Source organism: Anabas testudineus, chromosome 18 (assembly GCF_900324465.2).
Source record: "Anabas testudineus chromosome 18, fAnaTes1.2, whole genome shotgun sequence".
NCBI lineage: Eukaryota > Metazoa > Chordata > Actinopteri > Anabantiformes > Anabantidae > Anabas > Anabas testudineus.
The window spans coordinates 12,362,641-12,385,005 of NC_046627.1; the positions used below are offsets into that span (position 1 = coordinate 12,362,641).

Consider the following 22,365-nt stretch of genomic DNA (forward strand, 5'->3'; position numbering starts at 1 on the left):
ACATATATTATATCATTAAAACTCTTAAAACTGTCACTGTCGCTGTAGGATAGCTCATTATGTTATGTTGTGTATTGTTATTGTCACAAATTAAGGGGAAGGGACGAGGCAGGCATGAACAAAAAAATAGATTTAATTAGAGAAAACCACACAAAACAGGGAACTAAGGGGGGTGTCAACGGACACTACAAAAACAGGCAAAAAAACACTGTTACAGACAAAGTAACAGCACAAAACTACCATTATGGCGGGGTACAAAGTAACAAACAAGAAACCAAAGTACAAAAGAAAACACTGCCCAATGGCAGACATACAACTCACAGAACTGGTGAATAATGTCCAAAGTTCAGTGGGGCAAAGTCCAGAGGATCCAGGGGGGGAAGAAAACAGGACTGAGGAGGATGCCTAGGAGCAGGGCTGATAGCAGGTTGGGAATGGACGGTTGATAACAGGTTGATAACAGGCTGAGAGCAGGTTGGAAGCAGGTTGCGAGCAGGCAGGTGAGAGCAGGCAGGTAGCAGGCAGGTAGTAGCTGGCAGGTAAACAACGACAATCTGACAGAGGGGAGAGGACTGAGGAGAGTTTATGTAGGGAGAGGGAAACACATGTGAAGTCAATGTGCTATTAATGACTGGGAGCACAGGGAGAGAAGTGGCTGGTGGGCGGAGACAAGAGGGAGAGGGAGAGGAAGAACTGGGGAAAATCCAAAGCAGGCCGAGTGCCAGGCCGAAACGGTGATAGTTATGCTGGAGCACTTGTTAATATTCTGTCTAAATACTGTTATGACAGATATAGTGCCGTAAGGCAGGTGGTAATGCACATGGGAAAAAAGTTTGGGGAGTAAACGCGACTGAGCTGATGTGTGAATTATTGCAGGAGGTAATGTGTGGATTATGTATATGTGAGCGTGTGTTCAGTGATTGTTTGCTCCGAATGGCCCAGGGAAAGAAGCTTTTGGCCATCATAATAATATGCAGATGATTTTATGAGCTGAATTTATCACATTCTTCACATATTTCCTGTCCTCAGCTATGGAGCCTGCATACCACACACCCAGGCAGTTTATGTCAACGTGTTGCCTGCAGAGATAGATAGAAAGAGATAGAAATCCAGCAGCAGCTTCTCCCCAGGTCATTTTTTCTGAGGACCCACATCTCAATTGAATCAAAGTGGCATTTACTGACAGGGAGTCATTCGTGTGGTACAGTAAAATACATCACATAAGTACACCAGAAGTGTCCTTACGTACAGTACTTGAGTTAATGGACCTAGTTATCACCAAACATGTTTTGGACTAGAAAAATTAAAAGGTACTTACACTTGTAATGAAGTATTTTTCTAGGCAAATACTAAACAACAACTAACACCTCTACAGTATGTGCCATCTTCTTCACCGAGATACTTCACAGTGTGTCCAGATCTCTGCTCCTCTTTTTATGTCTCTTGGTGTCCATCACCATGATGATACTAATAATGTCCACATACACGTACCTAAGGTCTACAAAAGACATAAATACCTGCAAAAATCCTTATAAAAGTAAATACTGACTGTATTGATGATTTTTTATGGTCCTCTACAAAGTTTCTATGTGTCTATGTTCTGTGTATTGCAAATTGCCCCCACTGCAGGACAAATAAAGGTTTATCTTAAGAACCAACCTTATAGCTGGGAGGCACTGAACTGCCTCCATAAAATATTTTTCATTTAAAAACAAATACAGTTGTGCCCTGTTTGTTGGGCCAATGAATCAGGAATGATGAAGCCTGAAGGTGAAACATCTTCAAGAACATAGAACGAGTCCAGCAATTTTGGAACATTGCTAACATTGCTGTGAGTTTAAAGGAACAAATTAATCACAGCCACAAACTACAACTGTTTAACCAATTAAAGAACACATTATAAAGAGTAAGAAAATGAAACAAAACCAGGAAGAGGGGGAAGGAAGAAGAAAGAGTGAGATCTGACAGAGGTCACAGTGAAAAGAAGGGACAGAAATAGAAGAACAGAATAAGACCAGAGGTGAACTATGTTGATACTGTAGCAAAACAGCTGTGAATTCGTGGTATCAACAGGTTAATGGAATATCCTGTATCCTCATATACATACTGAATCAATCAGTACAATGATTCAAGCTTAGAGAGAACCAGTCACCCCCATTAATCCCCCCATAGTAACAAGGCATCTGGTGGTGGCTAATAAGGTGAAGTCTGCTGTTTTCAAGGCAACAAGAGAGCAGAAGGGTTTCTGTCTTTTAAAGTTTTATTTTGAAATGTCCTTCTCATTAAACATCACAGTTCCAGAACATGCACACTAATCAGTGTGAAACCGAAAGGTCAGAGTGCAGCATCCACTCTTCTCAGTACATGTACTACATCAGCATAGAGAATATGAGTACATACAGATGGTCATGCTCAGTGTTGCTTACTGCCTGAAAGACAAACAAGTTAAACGTCACTACGTTTGGTTTTATTTTGACAATGCAGTCACTACAACGTTAAAACCACCAGCTTTCCTGCAGCTTGAGGTTGTGAGAAAAGAAGTCCAGAAAAATGAGTCCTGCTCTGTTACGGATAAACAAAAGGAAGTTGTTGAAGTGATGTTTACACCTCATTACACCTTTATGAACAAATGTATAAGTACTTTAAAACTTATCCTGTAATAATAATAATAATGATAGTAGCAACAGCTATAGTCCTTATTCAAACAATTGTTGTGTCAGAGTGGTAAAAATATGATAATTTGATTTTGAGAACAGCTCCAAACAGTATAGCTGGCTGTATGATCACATACAAAAGACAGTCATCTGTAAAACATATGCCACAACAACAGACATTTGTCCTCACTTCAAATACAGACGAAGAATTAAAGGACAAATTAATCAGAGAACCTCCTTGTTGCTTTTTTGGTTTTAAAACACTTCTTAATGATACTGTTTTGAAGAAAATCTGATGTTTCCGCTTTAATACCTTACAGATATCTGAGTTTACTTTTTTTACAAGACATATACTCAACCACTGCTGTTGTCAGTGTCGTTCACACATCCAGGTTGAGAAGTTGAGCTCTCTTAACATTCGTACTCAGATTACCGTCCATGTTTGTCGTGTCAGGTCTCCTCCTGTCACATCCTGCACATGAACCAACATAACACAAAACTGGTTATTTTCATCATGTCCGTCCAAACTGCTTTTTCTGTTGATGGTTAAGTTCAGATGAGTAGAACGACCAAATCAAAGGTCTGTGTCACTTAAACAGCAACTTTCAACACAATGAAAAAACAAAACAGTCACAAAAACGGATCTTCCAATAGATAATTACTGCAGTAATTAATGTTTCAACACAATGCTGCGGACCACGTCCAGTGAGTGGTTCAGGAAGAGTTACAGATTCCAGACCTTATGTCACAGTTTCGGCCTGGCACCCGGCCACCCTTGGATTTTCCCCTCTCCCTCTGGACTCCGCCCACCAGCCACTTCTCTCCCTCTGCTCCCCGTAATCAGCTGCATATTGGCCTCACCTGTGTTCCCCTCAGTCTACAAAAACTCTCCTCAGTCCTTTCCCCCTGTCAGATTGTCGTCATTCACCTGCCTGCTACTTAATCTGCTCTCAACCTGCTCTCAACCTGCTCTCAACCTGCTCTCAACCTGCTCTCAGGCCTGCTTCTGCTCGTCCTCCTCAGCACTGTCTGCTTCCCCACTGAGTTTCCTGGACTTTGCCCCTCCTCTGAACTTTGGACATTGTTACCTAGTTTTATGTGAGTGTTTTCCTGCCATTGAGCAGTGGTTTTCTTTTGTACTTTGGTTTCTGGTTTGTTACTTTGTCCTCATGTTTCTGACTGTTTTTTGTAGTGACTGTTGACACCCCCTTTATTTTCCCGGCTTTTGTAGTTTTTGCTAATGAATCCTGTTTTCAGTTCATACCTGCCTCATCGCTTTCCCTTAAACTGTGACACCTTAACCCTATTGACAAACTTTGAGATTTGCTGAGACCGTAATAATTTAATTTAACATGTTCTTTAATATCGTGATTTTAAAATGTGGATTTTATGTGTTTAGTAATGAGGAACAAATGTAACACAATAGATTCTCTCTTTCTTTTTATTTGTTGCCAATATTTGATTTGTTAGCAAATGTTATACAACTGCTAAAAATGATGTGACTTACTTCGATATTTCCACAAAACAAAACCAACAAGTGCAGCTACAAGGCAAACAGCCACGATTCCAACCAAAGATCCAATGGAGTCAGTGAACAAGGGATCAGCTGATAAGACAAAACACAAACATGGAGATATACAAAGGAGACAAGAAAATGGTTTAAGTTCTGGAAGAAATCATGTTTATCCCCACAATGTTCCAAATATGTTTGTCGTGTAACTGACTTTGTTTGTTTTATTCTTCTTTTATGCTGCAGACATAATGTGGTTGTGAAATATAATGAAGTGGGATCACAGGTCTGCCCTGGTTACACTGCTAAACGTTCACCTCACAGATGCTATGGTTAAAAAAAGTTAAATGTTACTGAGATCATTTTCAATTAGGTTGATTTATGTGGTGCCAAATCCTAAATGACAGAAGACAGCTCAAGACAATTGAGAGAAAACCCCCAAAAATACACCTGACAGAGAAACAGAAATCTCCCTTTTCACATAGTTTTTCCACCCAGTCAGAGATCATGAGTGTCTTAAAAGAAATATAGAAAAATATGCTTTGAATAGCACAAAACAAGAATCATCCTCATTTTACCTTCAGCATGTGTCTGTTGTTTGTCTTCAGGTTGCTTACTTTCTTTATTCACATCTGTAAAAATGTTAAATTATGTTACAAAAGTCATACACATTATTATTACTATTAAAAACATGTAGAATTGCAGCCACCAATTTATAAATTGTATAATTATATAAATAAAGCTATTTCTACCTCTTTGACCATTCAAGTATCCTTATGATTAAAACATCAGTCACCTAAAACAGTTTCAAATTGTTTTAATGTCAGATTCTGTTTTAATGTCAGATTCTGTTTCAGTGATGATTTTTAATGTCAGTATTTAGAGAGTAAAGAAGCTACTGTGAGAATCTGATGAAGGTTTGTTACTATGATCATCAACATAGTTTATAACAGAATATAATCACTGTACATTAGTGGAGTTTAAATACTTACCAAGAGTCACTTTAGTGCATTTTATATTGTCTCTGTCCAGTTTAATACAGCAACAGTAATCTCCTTTATCTGTTTCATTTACTCCAGAGAGTTTGAGTGAGACGTTGTTTTTCTTGAGTTCTTCAATGGAGACAGATGCTCTGGCTTTATAATCATCAACCTGAGTAGAACCTCGTCCATCTTGAACAGTGTAAATCTCCTCATCATCTTTGTTCCACTCCAGTATATGATCGTCCACATTGATATTGAACGTTGAAACACATGGAAGAATAACATCACTGCCGACCACAGCTTCTACTGGTTTATGTTCCATAAAACTGCCTGGAGGAACAAAACCATCCTGACCTGTAAGAAAGAACACAAAGTAAATATAATATAGACAAGTAGAAAAATATTATTATTTACTCAAGAAAAAATATTAATAACCTGTTAACACAACTCTGTTACTTCACATCTGTTTAGAATCAGGAGCATTTTATTAATATTTATTAGCATTAATAAACACATTTTCTGTCACTGACAAAGAAAAATCCCTGTTCACGTTATTAATTAGTTAATTATCTGAATAGTTGGTGATTAATATACTTGTTGTTAAAACAGTCTGATTTACCAACACTGAGTTCGATAACAGCTTCCTGGTTGATTGAAGGAAGGTAACATCTGTATTTCCCTGTATCAGATGGAGTCACTCTTGAGACTTTTAAAGAGACATTTCCATTGATCAGCTGATCAGCAAATAGTCTGGTGCGATTATTATAGGATGGATTTTGTTCCTCATATAGAAAACGTCTATCGTCATGAGTATGAACTGAGGCTCTAATACATGGGAGCAGATCAGGTCTGGTCCACTCTATTCTCATGGATTCAGCACTGACGGGAGGTTCAAGACGACACTGTAGAATGACATCATCACCAGCTGAGGCTGTGATTTTCTCAGTTGAACATTTCAGTGAATTGTTTCCTACAAGAACAAAGAAAAAGAAACAACATCAACTAAAACACAGATACATATCAAATTATAGTGAAGAACAAATATTGAAGCAGAATACAACATAAAAAATTGGTAAGATAATGATATAATTGTACACTTCAGACGACCATAAGTTTATTAATATAAACAACTAATGAATACAGATTTATTATTATGGATGAAGTAGTTGTTAATAAATAAAAGGTTAAAATCAGTTCCTTATTAGATCTATTTTTTTAATGAAGTGTTACCTTCGTCATTTTATTACTGCTAAAGGTTTTACTTGCTGTTTACAGCACAGAGGAAATGATGTAATAAATCAGGAGAAATCACTTTGTTAGTTTTGGTCCTTACAGTGAATAGAACAAATTTTAGTCTGAGTTTTTGAGAAGCCTGGTTTAATGAACTTAAAATAATCTGTGGTCAAACCAGTGAAAACTTATACAGCATTAGCTTATTTAATCATTACAGACTATAACTATAACTGATGTCACTTTACTATTCTCTGTTGTCTGACGCAGTTACTGATGTTGGAGAAAAAACTAGACTGAAGCTTTTCTGTTTCTCTGGACTGTTGCTGGAGGTTCTGTCTCACATGACCACAGCTCGACTGGACCGATAAACAGGACACATGCAAAATGTCTCTGTCTCTATGTAGCTACTGTATTCCTGCTCTGCTCTGTGCTGAGCTGTAATATTTTTAATATTCCCATATTCATCCCTCTGACGGCAGACAGCAGACTTTTACTGGACTAATAGTTTCCATGAAAGTCATATCGCTAAAAAACACTTAAAAAACAGACTGATACAGATGGAGTGAAACGGTTTTAGTCAAAGTTGGCTTGAAATAATAAAGTGCAGATCAGTAAAAAGAAAGAATAACCTACCTGTTAGAGTCACAGGGAGAGTTGACAACAGTAACATTAAAGTCACTGTTGTTGGACAAATCAAAACTTGGACCATTGTACCGGATAGAAAATAGATTAATCGTGGTTAATTTGTGTTTTGATTCGCTATAAATATAACGTTAAATATGAGAAACGACAAGATGCTGCTGCTATCGATAAGAAACAAAATCAGTGGTGAACATTTCCTCTGCCTTCCCCGCAGCACTGGACTTACGTGTCTTCACACAAACTATATTAACCCTGCTGTGGTCTGTTAGAGTTGTTCTCTTCTTAGTGACGTCTTTCGTTGTATTTTATTTTCTTATTTATATTGGTTTTGTGTAGATAAACTTACACCCTTTCAGATCATGTTGTTCCAGAGAGTTTTTATCTCTGGTTTTATTCTTTCAGCAGCTGCTTTGTTTACACCCGGGATCAGCTGATCACACTGCGGACTTAAACATAACCAAGGAGATCAGAAGGAGAGGATGCAGAGGATTCAGAAAACAGCAAAGAGGAAATGAAGAGCGCAGTTTGTCTTTCAACCCCAAGTTAGAGTGGGTGACGCCATAATACATAACATCAATCATTAATTTTGTTCCTGGATTTTGCTCTTCGAAACATCCTGGTTCCTGTTTTTCAAACATACCAGTAGATGGTGACACTAACCTGAACAAACTAATTCTTTATAAAGTAAAACTCTGATACTTAAACCAGGATTTGTAACATTGGTAACATTCTGTCTTCTACACGACTGATGCACATCTCCTAGTTCACACTTTATATCATCCAGACTTGATAATAATAAAGTTCTGTTTTTAGGCCAGAGACATGTCTCCATCTTAATCCAGAAAATTTCTCCAGTGTTATTGAATCTCAAACCATTTTATCTCAACGTTCTTCGATGACATGTAAGGTTGTAGTGTCTGCATTCAGCATATGATATAAACTATTAAATACTGACATTAATAAACTCAGAGTAAGTTGTGACATTTTTCACTTTAAAATCAGAGGGCCAGCTCTTTTTTTAATGCTCAAATCAAACATGAACAATTTAACTCAGCACAACTAATGCTTAAAATTGTGCTGTTTGTACAATTAACTTTAACTAACTTAAATATATATTAATATATTTACCTTTACAAGCTCTCTCAGCTGAACGTGGAGCTCAACGCTCTCAAGACAGTGGAGATGATTGTGGATTTCAGAAGAGAACCAGCCCCCCTCCCCCTGTCAGATGTTGACCAACTTCTACACTGCCATCATCAAATCCATTCTCACCTCCTCCATCACAGTCTGGTTTGCTGGAGCCACTGCCAGGGACAAGGCCAGGCTGCAGAGAACCATACGCTCTGCCGAGAAGGTGATTGGCCGCAGCCTTCCATCACTCCGGGACCTGTACGTCTCCAGGACCCAGAGACGTGCATCCAGGATTGTAGCTGATCCCTCTCACCCCGGCCATGCACTATTTCAGCCTTTCCCCTCTGGCAAGAGACTCCGGTCCATCAGGACCAGGACCTAACGCCACAAGAACAGTATCTTGCCTGCTGCTGTCAGGCAGCTGAACAATTCCCCCCAGATAACTTCTGCACAAACCCACCCCTCCAAACCAACTACTAATATGCATATTTATGTTCATACACATATCTACGTTAATATTTATGCTCATATTCAACCATTTCTCTCATAATTACTATTGTGCCTTCTGACTCTGTATGTCCCTCTTTCCTTTTCTTTTTTTGTTTTTCTTCTCTTCTCTTATGTCTGCACCTAACATCAGGACAAATTCCTAGTGCTGTAAAATGCCCTTTATCTCACCTGGCAATAAAATGTTTCTGATTCTGATTTTGGATCACTGTCATGTTGTATCATCCAACTTCTACAGAGTTTCAGCTGAAGTTCACTGCACTATGAATGTTTACATGTTATGTTCAATAAAAACATAAAAACATATGATGTTTGGGTAGTATTATTTTAAACAGACTGTGTTTTTCTATTGTTGTGACAAATTAATGCAGAAAATCATGAAATTCCAAAAGGTTCACAAAGTTTTTCTTGCCACTGTATAACATATTTAGTTATATGAAGTTAAAGCATTACAACTCTGTAATGAGTAACTGAGTAACTCTGTCGTTTCTGCAGTTAAAGCTGAAAGGACAATGCAAATGTGAGTCTGAAGGGGAAGCAATGAGAGACGCAGCAGGTGAACAACAGATGACATACAACAGCCAACCTATGATATGCTGATGAATATTAGCCATTATACTATTTTATCTGTACTGCATTTTGTATTATCATGATTTTAGGAAATAATTAGCTGGAGAGCTTGCTCACATTTAAAGCTACAATACATAGGCAACTTACAGTAGCTGGTGTCCTAGCTTGAGACTGAAAATCTGTCTTTCATTAAGGTTTTCTACATATATTTTGCTTCAATCACTAGCATTATTGCTAACATGCTCATTATTACTGACAAGCCAACATTTAGCCTATTAACTATGCCCGGCATCTTAGAGAAGGGGTGTCAAACTCAATTGCACCGGGGGCCAAAACTCAAAGCACACTTTATGTCGCGGGCCGAACAGGATGAACATTTATTGAACAAACTAAAACTAAATGTTTTCTGAACATGACTAAGAATAAAAACAGACAGGAATATAATTCCACTATGAATAAACTGTAACTTTACATAACTGAAAATACTCTGTCAGTAGCTACTTTAAGAGAGTATGCAATAAAGTCTTCTACTGCTCCTTTCAATCAACTATGTTCTTAAATCAGTGGCCATCTCACAAACACGATCATTAACCGTATTTCCACTCAGGCTTACATTTACCAACATCTGCTTTTTGTCTGGACTGCTTCTTGAACTCTTCTACTACTTTCAGGTTTTTCATCTTGTCCTGATGTTTTGGCACGTCTTAGATTAAATTCCTAATTAGGCCTACAGCCACATTAGCTCCACAAATCAATACAATGGTGTTTCCCGGGTAACACATGGTTTGGCAGCAGTTGCGCTGCATTATGGGATCTGTAGTTTGTGTCTTATCAGTGTCAATATTTTGAAATATTGACTTTACAGAAACATTACAATCACACTTAAACACTACTTATTACACATAGTGGGTGGAATATTTTAATAACCTTGTTTTTACGAGAAACTTGAAAATGACAGACCACTAGGATTTGGCCTGATGCACAACTACAGTGCATTGTTTTGCACTTTGCAAACACAATATTAGCCTTGAAGATGGTTTTGTCAGGATGTACCTGTTCACAATTCAATCTCATTCACACACTCCTATTAAATAAGAGTGTTTCCTGTTCTCTCACAAGCTGCATCAGCAAACAAATAAAACAGAGTAGTCTGCAAGGAAGGCTACTAATTTCAGAACATTGGTAAAACAATGCACAGAGGAAATCTGTACCTTTGTGAGGTGTTACTTTCCACCTCTCTGGATCTGTATCATCCTTATCACACAAAGTTTAATGTTAAGAAGTGACTTATCTGCTATGTTTCTTACATAATTCTACGAAGACGACAAGAACTACAAGACCACAACCGACTGTGACGCATATGTTCACTGTCTGTTGAAAATCAAAGGAAGTTAAAAGGAGTTAAGCGTGGCAATAACTGAACTAGGAGGATTTTGAATAACTGTTCTGTTACCCCAGACTAGACAGAAATTCTGCAGCACATAAAGAAGCAATTAAGATTCATTAGCCACCAGACCACTGTCTGTATTCGGCAGACATTCAAAGTTGGAGTAACCTCCACCAAGCTCATTTTGATGATTTAGTTCACATTTTGCACAGCAAAGCTCTCTTTGGTCATTTAATTACTATATATATATATATATATATATATATATATATATATATATATATATATATATATATATATATATATATATATATATATATATATATATATATATCAGTATGTGTCAATAGGTATGATACAGTATCAATGCAAACAATATATATATATATATATATATATATATATATATATATATATTGTTTGCATTGATACTGTATCATACCTATTGACACATACTGAGAATGTCATTGAGAAATATGGTATAATAAGTAATATGGCATAACGTATTTAAATTTATTTGTGTAACAAAAAAAATTGAACCCTTGTCTTGTCTAGTATCTCTCATTTTCTTTCATACTGAAGTTGCTCTTTCCTCCTACAACTGATTCTAACATGAGCAATCAGTAAATTGTTAACATGGTTGATAAACACAATCTATATTTAAAAGAGAAGAAGAAAACAGATGTATTCAGTGAATTTAAAGATTTTTTTAATCAAAAATAAAATATTGGTGGTTGGTTGTTATTATAGATCTCGCAACGTTTTTCTATATACAGACCATAGAAAAAAAAACAACAGAAAAAAAAAAAAACTGTTTCAGTGTAGGCTTGAAGTCACTATAATAAAATGTCTTAATTATAGCTACTAAAATAAACTTACAAAAAGATTTCAATTCAATGCAACTGTGCATCTCAAATTTAGCAGGAAAGATAAAGAACAGTCGCATGTTGGCATCAGCTTGAATGCTCAGATCACTGCTTGGTGTTATCTCAGTCTCTGTTCCTCACTAAACCGCTTGTTTTGAATCTTTGTCTGCTCAGTAGGAACCCGGCACCAAGCACTGTGCTTCGGTCTAGCACATATGGTGTTACACATGGATAATGGTTTTAAGGTTAAAACGAAGAATCTTGACCGATAGGTGAATTATGAGGTGGTAAGGGGTTCACAAGATATTTGCAGATAACAACTAGGTTAACATAGGGAAGCAAAAATACAGGACTTACTTGTGGCACGTTTCTCCAGCTGAGCTACAGTAGAATAAAGCCAAGACCAACAACACCTATATTAATATTGGTACCTAGAAAAACACGAGATGCTGAAATAAGCAGAGTGAGACAATATGCACTTGTGCAGTTGTGTTCTAACACAAAGAGAGTCGTTGTCCTAGTGACCAGAAATGTTTAAGCACTTGCTGTGTATGCACTGCTTGTTCCAAAGTCAAAACATTAGGATTTGTGGTCATAAGTCTGTGGTGAAGACGAGGTCAAGAGTTTTTCACACAGAATAACACGCGTAACACCACATAACATTTACTGTTACCACTTCTGAGTTTTTACATGACTTAAAACAAGACATCTGTGGTTGTCGGGTGCACTAAACATCAGCTGTTCCCCTCCAAGATACGTTTATGGACCTGAAAGATCTGCACTCACATGGGTTGTGTCAGTTTCTCTGAATCATCCGTGGTGAAATGATAAGTGAATAGTAATGTGCTAATAAAGTTAGCTAAAGTAACCAAACAACCAAAAAGTTAGCATACTGTATGTGACACAATATGTCAGAAGAAGCCCAAGATGAACTGATTAGATCTTTATAGTCAAAAGTCCCATTCTTATCAACACAATATCTCAGGAGTTTCAGCTTATCCTACGACAATAATGTGAGAACTTTCCAAACCAAACTTACCAGAGTACAGAGCAGTCAGATCACAGTGGTGTAACAAAAAGAGACATAATGGCCGCTTAGTTTTATATAGAATTAGTTCAAAGATATTTACTCACTGCTGCTAGAAGTGGCTTTATCAGGGACAGGACTTGAGTCACTGACTGTTGAAACTGTAAAAGTGTTAAAAACATTAAAATTTGACATCAGAAAGTGTATTACTTGATGCTGGATAAGAATATTTCTAGTTGCTCACTGCAAAGTTTTTTTTTTTTTTTGCTTTTATTGTAAATATTTATGGCTTTTACTGTGTTATAAAATATATTTTCTTACTGAGGCCACGGATGCGTTCAGAAAATGTAACCAAAAAAGAAGTTTAATGACATCAATACTGTTTGATGGCACCTTAATGCAACTGATTCTTATTTCATCAAACTGTATTAATGCATTTGGATAACTTCCACTACGAAACACTGAATTTGGACACAGCAATATGAAAAGTGATGTTTGTCAAGAGCCTCATGTTTCTTTTGTATAAATATTTTCTGTAAGGTCTTAAACCTTAAACATTGAAAAGTGCCTTGAGATAACTTCTGTTGTAAATTGGCGCTATACAAATAAAACTGAATTGAATTGAATTGAATTGAATTAAGTGATGACAAAAAAAAAACATAAAAACATAACAGTGAAATCCTCAGTGTTCTTACCAATGAGGTTTAATGAACAACTGGGTGGTGGTAACTTCTCTGTTATAACAGAGCACCTGTATGTCCCAGCATCAGACGTCTTTACTCTGAGGCTCAGTGAACAATCTCCTGAGAAAAGATTGTTGTGGGAAAGAGCTGTTCTTCCTTTGTAGTCCTCAATCTGCGCTTCGGGATCATCTGCTTCATTATGGTACAAATGAACCCCATCTGCATCATTTACCACACACTCCACTGGTCTCAGGCTGACATCTGTTTGTGGCTCAGTGAAACACGGGAGAATCACCGTCTTATTTGGCTCCGTTTCCACTCTTACATCTGGGCACTTTAACTCAAATTCTGCAGAAAAACAAATGAAAACTTCTTCGCAACACATCTGCTTGCACTGATGCAATGATGCATTAACCTCTTCTCCTCTGGTGCCATGTAAAATATTTGACACTGACACAGCTTCAAATCAAACGGTAATCAGTCTCAGCTCACAGCCAGAAAGAACAGCATCGCTGTCAGCCTCACTTTTCCATTAATCTCCATGTTTTAATAACTTTACGCATGAATGGGAGATAATTCAATTCAATTCAATTCAATTCAGTTTTATTTATATAGCGCCAATTTACAACAGAAGTTATCTCAAGGCACTTTTCAGTGTTTAAGGTTTAAGACCATATAGAGAATAATTATACAAAAATGATACAGAAAACCTAACAATACCATTTGAGCAAGTTTTAGGCAACAGTGGAGTGGAAAAACTCCCTTTAGAGGAAGAAACCTCCAGCAGAACCAGGCTCATAGTGGGCGGTCATCTGCCTCGACTGGTTGGGGTGAGTGGAAAGAGAACGGCAGGCACAAAAACAACAACAAGCAGCAAGAACGTTGGGCAGGTCAACTGGATTTTGGAGATGCAGCTACAGGTCAGAGAATTATTGTTTTGATCTAAGTAAACTTTATCTTGACGTTTGGATGAGGAATTGTACTATAGTGTAAGTAGGGTTTTGCTTGACAAAGTTTCTCAGTGAGAACAGCCTGAAGAAACGAAAGCGAATTGGTGGAGCACATCTGCTCTGTGCTGTTTCCGGTAGGAAGGATGAACAAATAGTGACAGAAGAACATTTATTTATTTCTTTTTATTTACAAAAAATTTAAAAAACACAAGTTTTCTAGTGGGATGCAATTTGTGTCAGTGGCACCACCTACAGACATAACACTGTAATACAAGCCATGCTGCAGCACAGATGAAGAGCAGTGAAAGTGGCCAATTCTTCCACGTGTTTGGAACGAATAAATATAACTGAAGCTAAATAGTTAAAGCATATTTTTAAACCCAGTCCCTGCCAGACTGGACAGTGGAAGACTGTTTGTTGTGGTGTAAAATAAATGTCAGAACTGAGCAGGAAATTTTAAACAGATGTGATATAGTAGGCGTCAGGGAAATGGAGTACGAGTAGTACAAAAAGGATTTATTACCACAGGATCTCAACAAAGGAATGAGTCAAAAGAACACAGCAAGAAACTGGATTAGATACAAAGACAAAGTGACAACAAAAAATGCAGCACGGTGAGGCACAAAAGAATATCAAGGCAAAATATCACACTGGCTGAGGAACAGAGTATCCAAAGACTGGTGAGTGAGGGAGCAAAAGTTACAGAGACAGAACTGGAAGTAATCACTAGAGGGTGACGGCAGGAAACAAGACAGAGAAAAGGCTGGAGAGTCATAAGCATGACTGGACAACCTGTCAACAAACTGAGGGCTGCAGGGAGCTTATAAAGGAGAGGGGGGACAGAGGTGGAACTGATCAGGTGATCAAGGCACAGGAGAGTGGAGAGGGAGTCAGTTTATATATGGGCATAGATTCAAGATTAAGGAAACTTTATTAATCACAGAGGGAAATGGTTTTGCCTTGTTACAGTTGTTCTCAACACAGAAAGAAAGAATCCGCAAACAGAAAAGATCCACACCAACATAAATACATAGTTACATCAATACATAGAACTCAACATATGTACAGAATATGTAAAATAGAGGAATGAAAATAGTTCAATAATTTAGACCAGGGTGGAAGGACAACAATTATAAGACTCAAACTATCACTACCCCCACCCCTTACAGAGGGGGGAGGAATTGTAGAGATTGATGAACCTCCTGTTAATAAAGCTCTGACGTGCTCCTCTGTCCAGCCAACACACTGTGCAGTGGGTGGGAGGGATTTTCCAGGATTGAGAGGAGTTTGGACAGCATCCTGCTCTCAGCTACAACATGTAGAGGGTCCAGCTCCACCCCCAGAACAGAGCCAGCCCTCCTGATCAGTTTGTTCAGTCTGTTAGTGTCTGACACCTTCATGTTGCTGCCCCAGCAGACCACAGCATAGAAGATGACACAGGAACCACAGACTCATAAAACATCCTCAGCATGGTGCTGCAGACGTTGAAGGACCTGAGTCTCCTTTGTGTGGTCCCAGTACAGTCCCAGGTATTTGTACTCGGACACGACCTCCACCTCCTCCCCCTGTATAAAGAGAGGGATGACAGGACTCTCAGATTTCTTAAATTCCATCACCTGCTCTTTTGTTTTATTCATGTTGAGTTGAAGATGGTTTAGTCCACACCGGATGGTGTTGAATGCACTGGAGAAATCAAAAAACATGATCCTCACTAAGCCCCCAGACTTGTCCAGCTGGGTGTAGGTGTGATGGAGCAGATGTATGATGACGTCATCCACTCCAACTTGGGGTTGAAAGACAAACTGCACTCTTCATTTCCTCTTTGCCGTTTTCTGAATCCTCTGCATCCTCTCCTTCTGATCTCCTTTGGTATGTTTTAAGTCCGCAGTGTGATCAGCTGATCCCGGGTGTAAACAAAGCAGCTGCTGAAAGAATAAAACCAGAGATAAAAACGGAGAAAACTCTCTGGAACATGATCTGAGAGGGTGTAAGTTAATCTACACAAAAACAATATAAATAAGACAATTAAATACAATGAAAGACGTCACAAAGAAGAAAATAACTGTAACAGAGCGCAGCAGGGATAATATAGTATGAGGACATTTGGCTGTGAGCCCGGTGCTGAGGGGGAGACAGAGAAAATGTTCACCACTTTCATTTTGTGTCTTATCGATGACAGCAGCTTCTTGTGGTTTCTCACATTTATCCTTATATTTTCTATCAGGTACAATGGTTCAAGTTTTGATTTGTCCAACAACAGTGACTTTAATGTTACTGTTGTCAACTCTCCCTGTGACTCTAACAGGTAGGTTATTCTTTCTTTTTACTGATCTGCACTTTATTATTTCGAGCCAGCTTTCAGTCCAATAGTATCAGCCTGTTCTCTAAGTTTTTTTTTTACTGATATGACTTTCATGGAAACTATTAGTCCAGTAAAATTCTGTTGTCGCAGTCAGAGGGATGAATATGGAAATATTATTATTATTATATTATTATAGTTCAACAGCCAGAACAGAGCAGGAATACAGTACATAGAGACAGAGACATCTTGGGTGTGTCCTGTTTCAGCTGAGCTGTGGTCCTGTGGGACAGAACCTCCAGCAACAGTTCAGAAAAACAGAAAAGCTTCAGTCTAGTTTTTCCTAATAACTGCATCAGACAACGGAGAATAGTAAAGTGACATCAGGACCACAGCTCCCAGAGAAAACAGTAAGTTATTAAATAAGCTAATGCTGTATAAGTTTTCACTGGTTTGACCACAGATTATTTTAAGTTCATTAAACCAGGCTTCTCAAAAACTCAGACCAAAAGTTGTTCTATTCACTGTAAAGACCAAAACTAACAAAGTGATTTCTCCTGATTTATTACATAATTTCCTCTGTGCTGTAAAGAGCAAGTAAAACCTTTAGCAGTAATAAAATGACGAAGGTAATACTAGATCTAATATGGAACTGATTTTAACCCTTTTATTTATTAACAACTACTTCATCCATAATAATGAATCTGTATTCATTAGTTGTTTATATTAATAAACTTATGGTCATCTTAAGTGTACAATTATATCATTATCTTACCAATTTTTAAATTTGTGTTCTGCTTCAATATTTGTTGTTTATAATAATTAGATATGTATCAGTGTTTTAGTTGATGTTGTTTCTTTTTCTTTGTTCTTAGGAAACAATACACTGAAATGTTCAACTGGGAAAATCCCGGTCTCAGCTGGTGATGATGTCATTCTACAGTGTCGTCTTGAACCTCCCATCAGTGCTGAATCCATAAGAATAGAGTGGACCAGACCTGATCTGCTCCCATGTATTAAAGGCTCCGTTCATACTCATGAAGATGGACGTTTTCTATATGAGGAACAAATTCCATCCTATAATAATCGCTCCAGTCTGTTTGTCGATCAGCTGATCAATGGAAATGTCTCCTTGAAAGTCTCCAGAGTGACTCCATCTGATACAGGGAAATACAGATGTTACCTTCCTTCAATCAACCAGGAAGCTGTTATCGAACTCAGTGTTGGTAAGTCAGACTGTTTTAACAACAAGTATATTAATCACAAACTATTCAGATAATTAACTAATTAATAACGTGAACAGGGATTTTTCTTTGTCAGTGACAAAAAAATGTTTTTATTAATGCTAATAAATATTAATAAAATGTTCCTGATTCTAAACAGATGTGAAGTAACAGAGTTGTGTTAACAGAATATTATTATTTTTTCTTGAGTAAATAATCAGAATATTTTTCTACTTGTCTATATTATATTTACTTTGTGTTCTTTCTTACAGGTCATGATGGTTTTGTTCCTCCAGACAGTTTTATGGAACATAAACCAGTAGAAGCTGTGGTCGGCAGTGATGTTATTCTTCCTTGTGTTTCAACGTTCAATATCAATGTGAACGATCATATACTGGAGTGGAACAAAGACGATGAGGAGATTTACACTGTTCAAGACAGACGAGGTTCTACTCAGGTTGATGATTATAAAGACAGAACATCTGTCTCCATTGAAGAATTCAAGAAAAACAACGTCTCACTCAAACTCTCTGGAGTGAAGGAAACAGATAAAGGAGATTACTGTTGCTGTATTAAACTGGGCAGAGACAATATAAAATGCACTAAAGTGACTCTTGGTAAGTATTTAAACTCCACTAATGTACAGTGATTATATTCTGTTATAAACTATGTTGATAATCATAGTAACAAACCTTCATCAGTGTCTCACAGCAGCTTTTTTACTCTCTAAATACTGACATTAAAAATCATCACTGAAACAGTTTCAACAGAATCTGACATTAAAACAATTTCAAACTATTTTAGGCGCCTGATGTTTTAATCATAAAGATAATTACATGTTGAAAGAAGTTGAAATAACAAGAATTTATAATTTGGTGTCTGCAATTCCACGTTTTTAATAATAATGTGTATGACTTATGTAACATAACCTTTTTTACAGACGTAACCAAAGAAAGGAAGCAACATGAAGACAAACAGCAGACAAAGACTGAAGGTAATTTTTGGGGGTTTTCTAAATGACTCTATATAGTTGTATATGTTCTCTATATAATTCTGTAAGGTCTTAAACTGACATTGTCAAATGTCTTAAGCTGTCTTCTGTTATTTGTGATTTAGGACCACATAAATAAACCTAATTGAAAATGATCTCAGTAACATTTAACTTTCTCAACCATAGCGTCTGTGAGGTGAACCTTTAGCAGTGTAGCCAGGGCAGACCTGTGATCCTACTTCATTACATTTAATAACCACATTATGTCTGCAACATAAAAGAGAATTAGCTGTCAACTCAACTCAACTTTATTTATAAAGCCCTTTAAAATCAGCCTTAGCTGATCAAAGTGCTACACACAGCTATTTAAAGGGAAAAAAACAAGCAAATAAGACAATACTTAAAATAGTGAATAGTAAATGAAATGACAATAAAAACAAAAGAATAAAACAAAGGAACAGGCAAAGGGTCCTCATGTTGAATACAAAGTTAGGGAATAATAAAGGGTCTTCAAGTTAGTTTTAAAAATAAAACAAACATATACAGTCTGTTACATGAGAAACATGTTTGGAACAAAGTGGGAAAAAAAAATTACGATTTCTTACAGAACTGAAACTATTTTCTTTTCTCCTTTGTATATCTCCATGTTTGTGTTCTGTCATTTCAGCTGACTCCATTGGATCTTTGGTTGGAATCGTGGCTGTTTGCCTTGTGGCTGCACTTGTTGGTTTTGTTTTGTGGAAATATCGAAGTAAGTGACATGATTTGTCAAATCAAATAATGATAAATAAGATAATTTATTTACATGAAATCCACACTTTAAATCACAAAATGAAAAAAAACCTGTTAAATAAAATTATTACGGTCTCAGCAAATCCCAAATTTTGTCAATAGGGTTAAGGTCTGGACTTTGTAACTCTTCCTGAACCACTCACTGGACGTGGTCCACAGCATCATGTTGAAACATTAATCAGTGCAGTAATTATCCAGTGGAAGAATCGTTTTTGTGACTCTTTTGTTTTTTCATTGTGTTGAAAGTTGCTGTTTAAGTGACACAGACCTTTGTTTTGGGATGTTCTACTCATCTGAACTTAACCATCAACAGAAAAGTCAGTTTGGACGGACATGATGAAAATAACCAGTTTTATGTTATGTTGGTTCATGTGCAGGATGTGACAGGAGGAGAACAGACAAGCCAAACATGGACTGGAATCTGAGTACCAATGTTAAGAGAGCTCAACTTCTCAACCTGGATGTGTGAACAACACTGACAACAGCAGTAGTTGAGTATATGTCTTATAACAAAGACAGGAATACACTCAGATATCTGTAAAGTAATAAAGCAGAAACATTTGATTTTCTTCAAAACACTGTTATTAAGAAGTGTTTTTAAACCAAAATAACAACAAGGAGGTTCTCTGACTAATTTGTCCTTTAATTTCTTGTCTGTATTTCAAGCGAGGACAAATGTCTGTTGTTGTGTGATCAATTTATTCCTTCATTTAATTAAAAAGAGCATTAACCAATACAGGATCACTAATGATGATGAGTTTAATTCAATATTCACAAATGACTGTTCAAATGTTGAGTAAGTAAATCGTTTCATTTGGTTTTGGTTACATTATTACAAACAGTACTACTTTTTCTGATGCTAACCTGATATTGTGTGAAGCATATGTTTTGCAGATGTTACTGACACTATAAGCTATACTGATTCAATCGGTTCTCATTACTGTTATCTGAAATAACCAAAAACATTGTTGAACCAGTAGTAATTAGGATGCTATTCAGCTTCCTGTCAAACACTGTAAAGGATCTGTCACATGCCTAGGATCCGACTCCATTGCCACAGACCACACCACACAAGAGGAGTAAGAATAAGGAAGGTTTATTTACAATAAAGACAATGCAGTGGATGAATGTCAGGAAGCAGCAGCTGAACCGAGCTGTCGTCAGGCGAGTATGGTGGTCTAGAAGACGAGAGAGTTAGATTGAGGCTGGCTGGTTGTTGGGTGATGTTTATATTGGAGTACTCACTGAAGTCTTGATGAGCGGTGGTCGAGAGGCAGGGGGAAAGTGAACCAGTGAGGAGGAGTTGCAGGATGTGAATGTAGTGGAGCTTCCAAGATGGCCAACAAAGGGTTAGTGAAATACACAGTTCTTCAGAAATCCATGGTGCAGAGTGAAAAACAAATCCCGGGTCATACACAGTAGGGCCGTCCAAGAACTAATGTCCGTAAAGCTAAAGCAGATCCAAACAACAATCCAGGTCAACACTGAGAGCAGAGATCCAAGAGGCTAAGACCAATGTCAGGAGACATTGGTCCAGGTCATACACAGGGAAATCCAATTCATGGACAGAACAGGGAAGGAGGCAGAGGGGAGCAGGAACAGGTCAGGCAGAAAACACTCACGGTACCGAAGGGCAGAGCAGAGGCAGGTTCGGTTAGGGGGGAGTCAGGTGGAGACAGGTTTCAGGTCAGACAGGGTTTGTATCCGATAAGCAGTTTGAAGATAACGCTGGATAGTTTGGTTCTCAGGTTTATGTGAGACTATCTGGCAAAGAGGAGACTTTAAATACTACTATACTATATACTTTATATATATATGGTGACATTAATGGGGTGACTGGTTCTCCCTAAGCTTGAATCATTGTTCTCCACTATCCAGAGCTGAGCCACTTTGTGTTGTTTGAGAACTATATGAACATGAAACCAACTGCTTACTTCCTGTCATTCCCCTGACCTCGGATATTAGCCTGATAAGTGACTGATTGTTTGAACTGCCTTTGTACATCACCCCATTGTGCTTCTGAAAACTGTTATTCCTCTCCTGGACTCAGTCCATTATTCCCGGAACTCACTGTCTCCATCTGCCTCTGTCTGCTCCACTTCGTTGGTTGGCCATCTGGGCCGTGACATCATACACCTCTTCCGGTTCACACCCAGACCTCCACATTCTCCTGTGTTTCCTTCTGTACTCATTTGACTTTTACTTTGTGCTGTTGTTTAAATAAACATTTGAACCTAGTTTTGTCCAGTGTGTCTCTGGTAATGGGGTCCTAATAAAAGCTTTTAATCTTTCTCCTCCAAAACATGTTTGTTGAAATGGTGAACAACTAAGTCCATTAAGTCAAGTGCTGTACTTAAGGGCACTTCTGCTGTACTTGTATTTTACCGTACCACATGAATGACTCCCTGTCATCAAATGCCGCTTTAATTCAATTGAGATGTGGGTCCTCCTTCGTTCCCTGGGCCATTCGGACTGCAAACAGTCACTGAACACAATCTCACATATACATAATCCACACATTACCTCGTGCAATATGCGGTTGCCCTTGGGCCCTTTACACAAGTTACCAAGAAACGATTTGGTGTTTATTCTTCATAGAAATTCCACAGTAGAATGATGCCCTTTTGTATTTTATTTAAAGCCACTTAATATGCAGTTCTCTTGTTTTGAACGTATCAAATTTGACCTCCTTGTAAAAAATTCCACAATTTACTCACAGGTTCAGAGCCAGGAATAACTCTTAAAACGATAATTTGTTTGCAGAAATCAAATTCACACATCAGCCTGGTCGCGTTTACTCCCCAGTGCGCATTGCAAACTGTCTTATGGCACTATATCTGTCATAACAGTATTTGAACAAAATATTTAAAATATTATTATTTGAAATATTACAGTTTTTTTGTGAACTTGTTCCCTC

The 22,365-nt window shown here is 37.6% G+C and overlaps 2 protein-coding genes across 3 annotated transcripts in view; one reads left to right on the forward strand and one right to left on the reverse strand.

Annotated features, from left to right (window-relative positions):
* The window catches only part of LOC113168551 (V-set domain-containing T-cell activation inhibitor 1-like), a 44,493-nt gene extending 22,852 nt beyond the window's left edge, over window positions 1–21,641 (forward strand). Inside the window, exons 1-6 of one of the 2 annotated variants that reach the window (XM_026369632.1) lie at window positions 16,326–16,448; window positions 17,318–17,668; window positions 17,938–18,282; window positions 18,606–18,659; window positions 19,324–19,407; window positions 19,826–21,641. In XM_026369632.1, coding sequence (XP_026225417.1) covers window positions 16,373–16,448; window positions 17,318–17,668; window positions 17,938–18,282; window positions 18,606–18,659; window positions 19,324–19,407; window positions 19,826–19,917 — 1,002 coding nt within the window. In that variant the 5' untranslated portion in view covers window positions 16,326–16,372 and the 3' untranslated portion in view covers window positions 19,918–21,641. Of the gene's footprint in view, window positions 1–16,325; window positions 16,449–17,317; window positions 17,669–17,937; window positions 18,283–18,605; window positions 18,660–19,323; window positions 19,408–19,825 lie in introns of those variants that run through there. The other variant, XM_033326588.1, reaches the window with a different exon arrangement.
* LOC113168499 (V-set domain-containing T-cell activation inhibitor 1-like) lies at window positions 2,453–7,220 on the reverse strand. The gene is made up of 6 exons (XM_026369546.1): window positions 7,014–7,220; window positions 5,767–6,117; window positions 5,157–5,501; window positions 4,743–4,796; window positions 4,162–4,260; window positions 2,453–3,126 (listed from the first exon to the last, which is right to left on the reverse strand). Exons 1-6 carry the CDS (start codon window positions 7,087–7,089, stop codon window positions 3,035–3,037), a joined length of 1,017 nt encoding a protein of 338 aa, XP_026225331.1. The 5' UTR covers window positions 7,090–7,220; the 3' UTR covers window positions 2,453–3,034.
* Window positions 21,642–22,365: the final 724 nt, after the last annotated feature.

Excerpts from the sequence above, each read along its gene's own strand:
- LOC113168499 (XM_026369546.1), bottom strand. The coding sequence starts at position 7,089 with ATGGTCCAAGTTTTGATTTGTCCAACAACAGTGACTTTAATGTTACTG. Across the intron at positions 5,502-5,766 it reads TGTTATCGAACTCAGTGTTG|GTCAGGATGGTTTTGTTCCT; the intron begins GTAAATCAGACT and ends TCTTTCTTACAG. Across the intron at positions 4,797-5,156 it reads ATGCACTAAAGTGACTCTTG|ATGTGAATAAAGAAAGTAAG; the intron begins GTAAGTATTTAA and ends ACATTTTTACAG.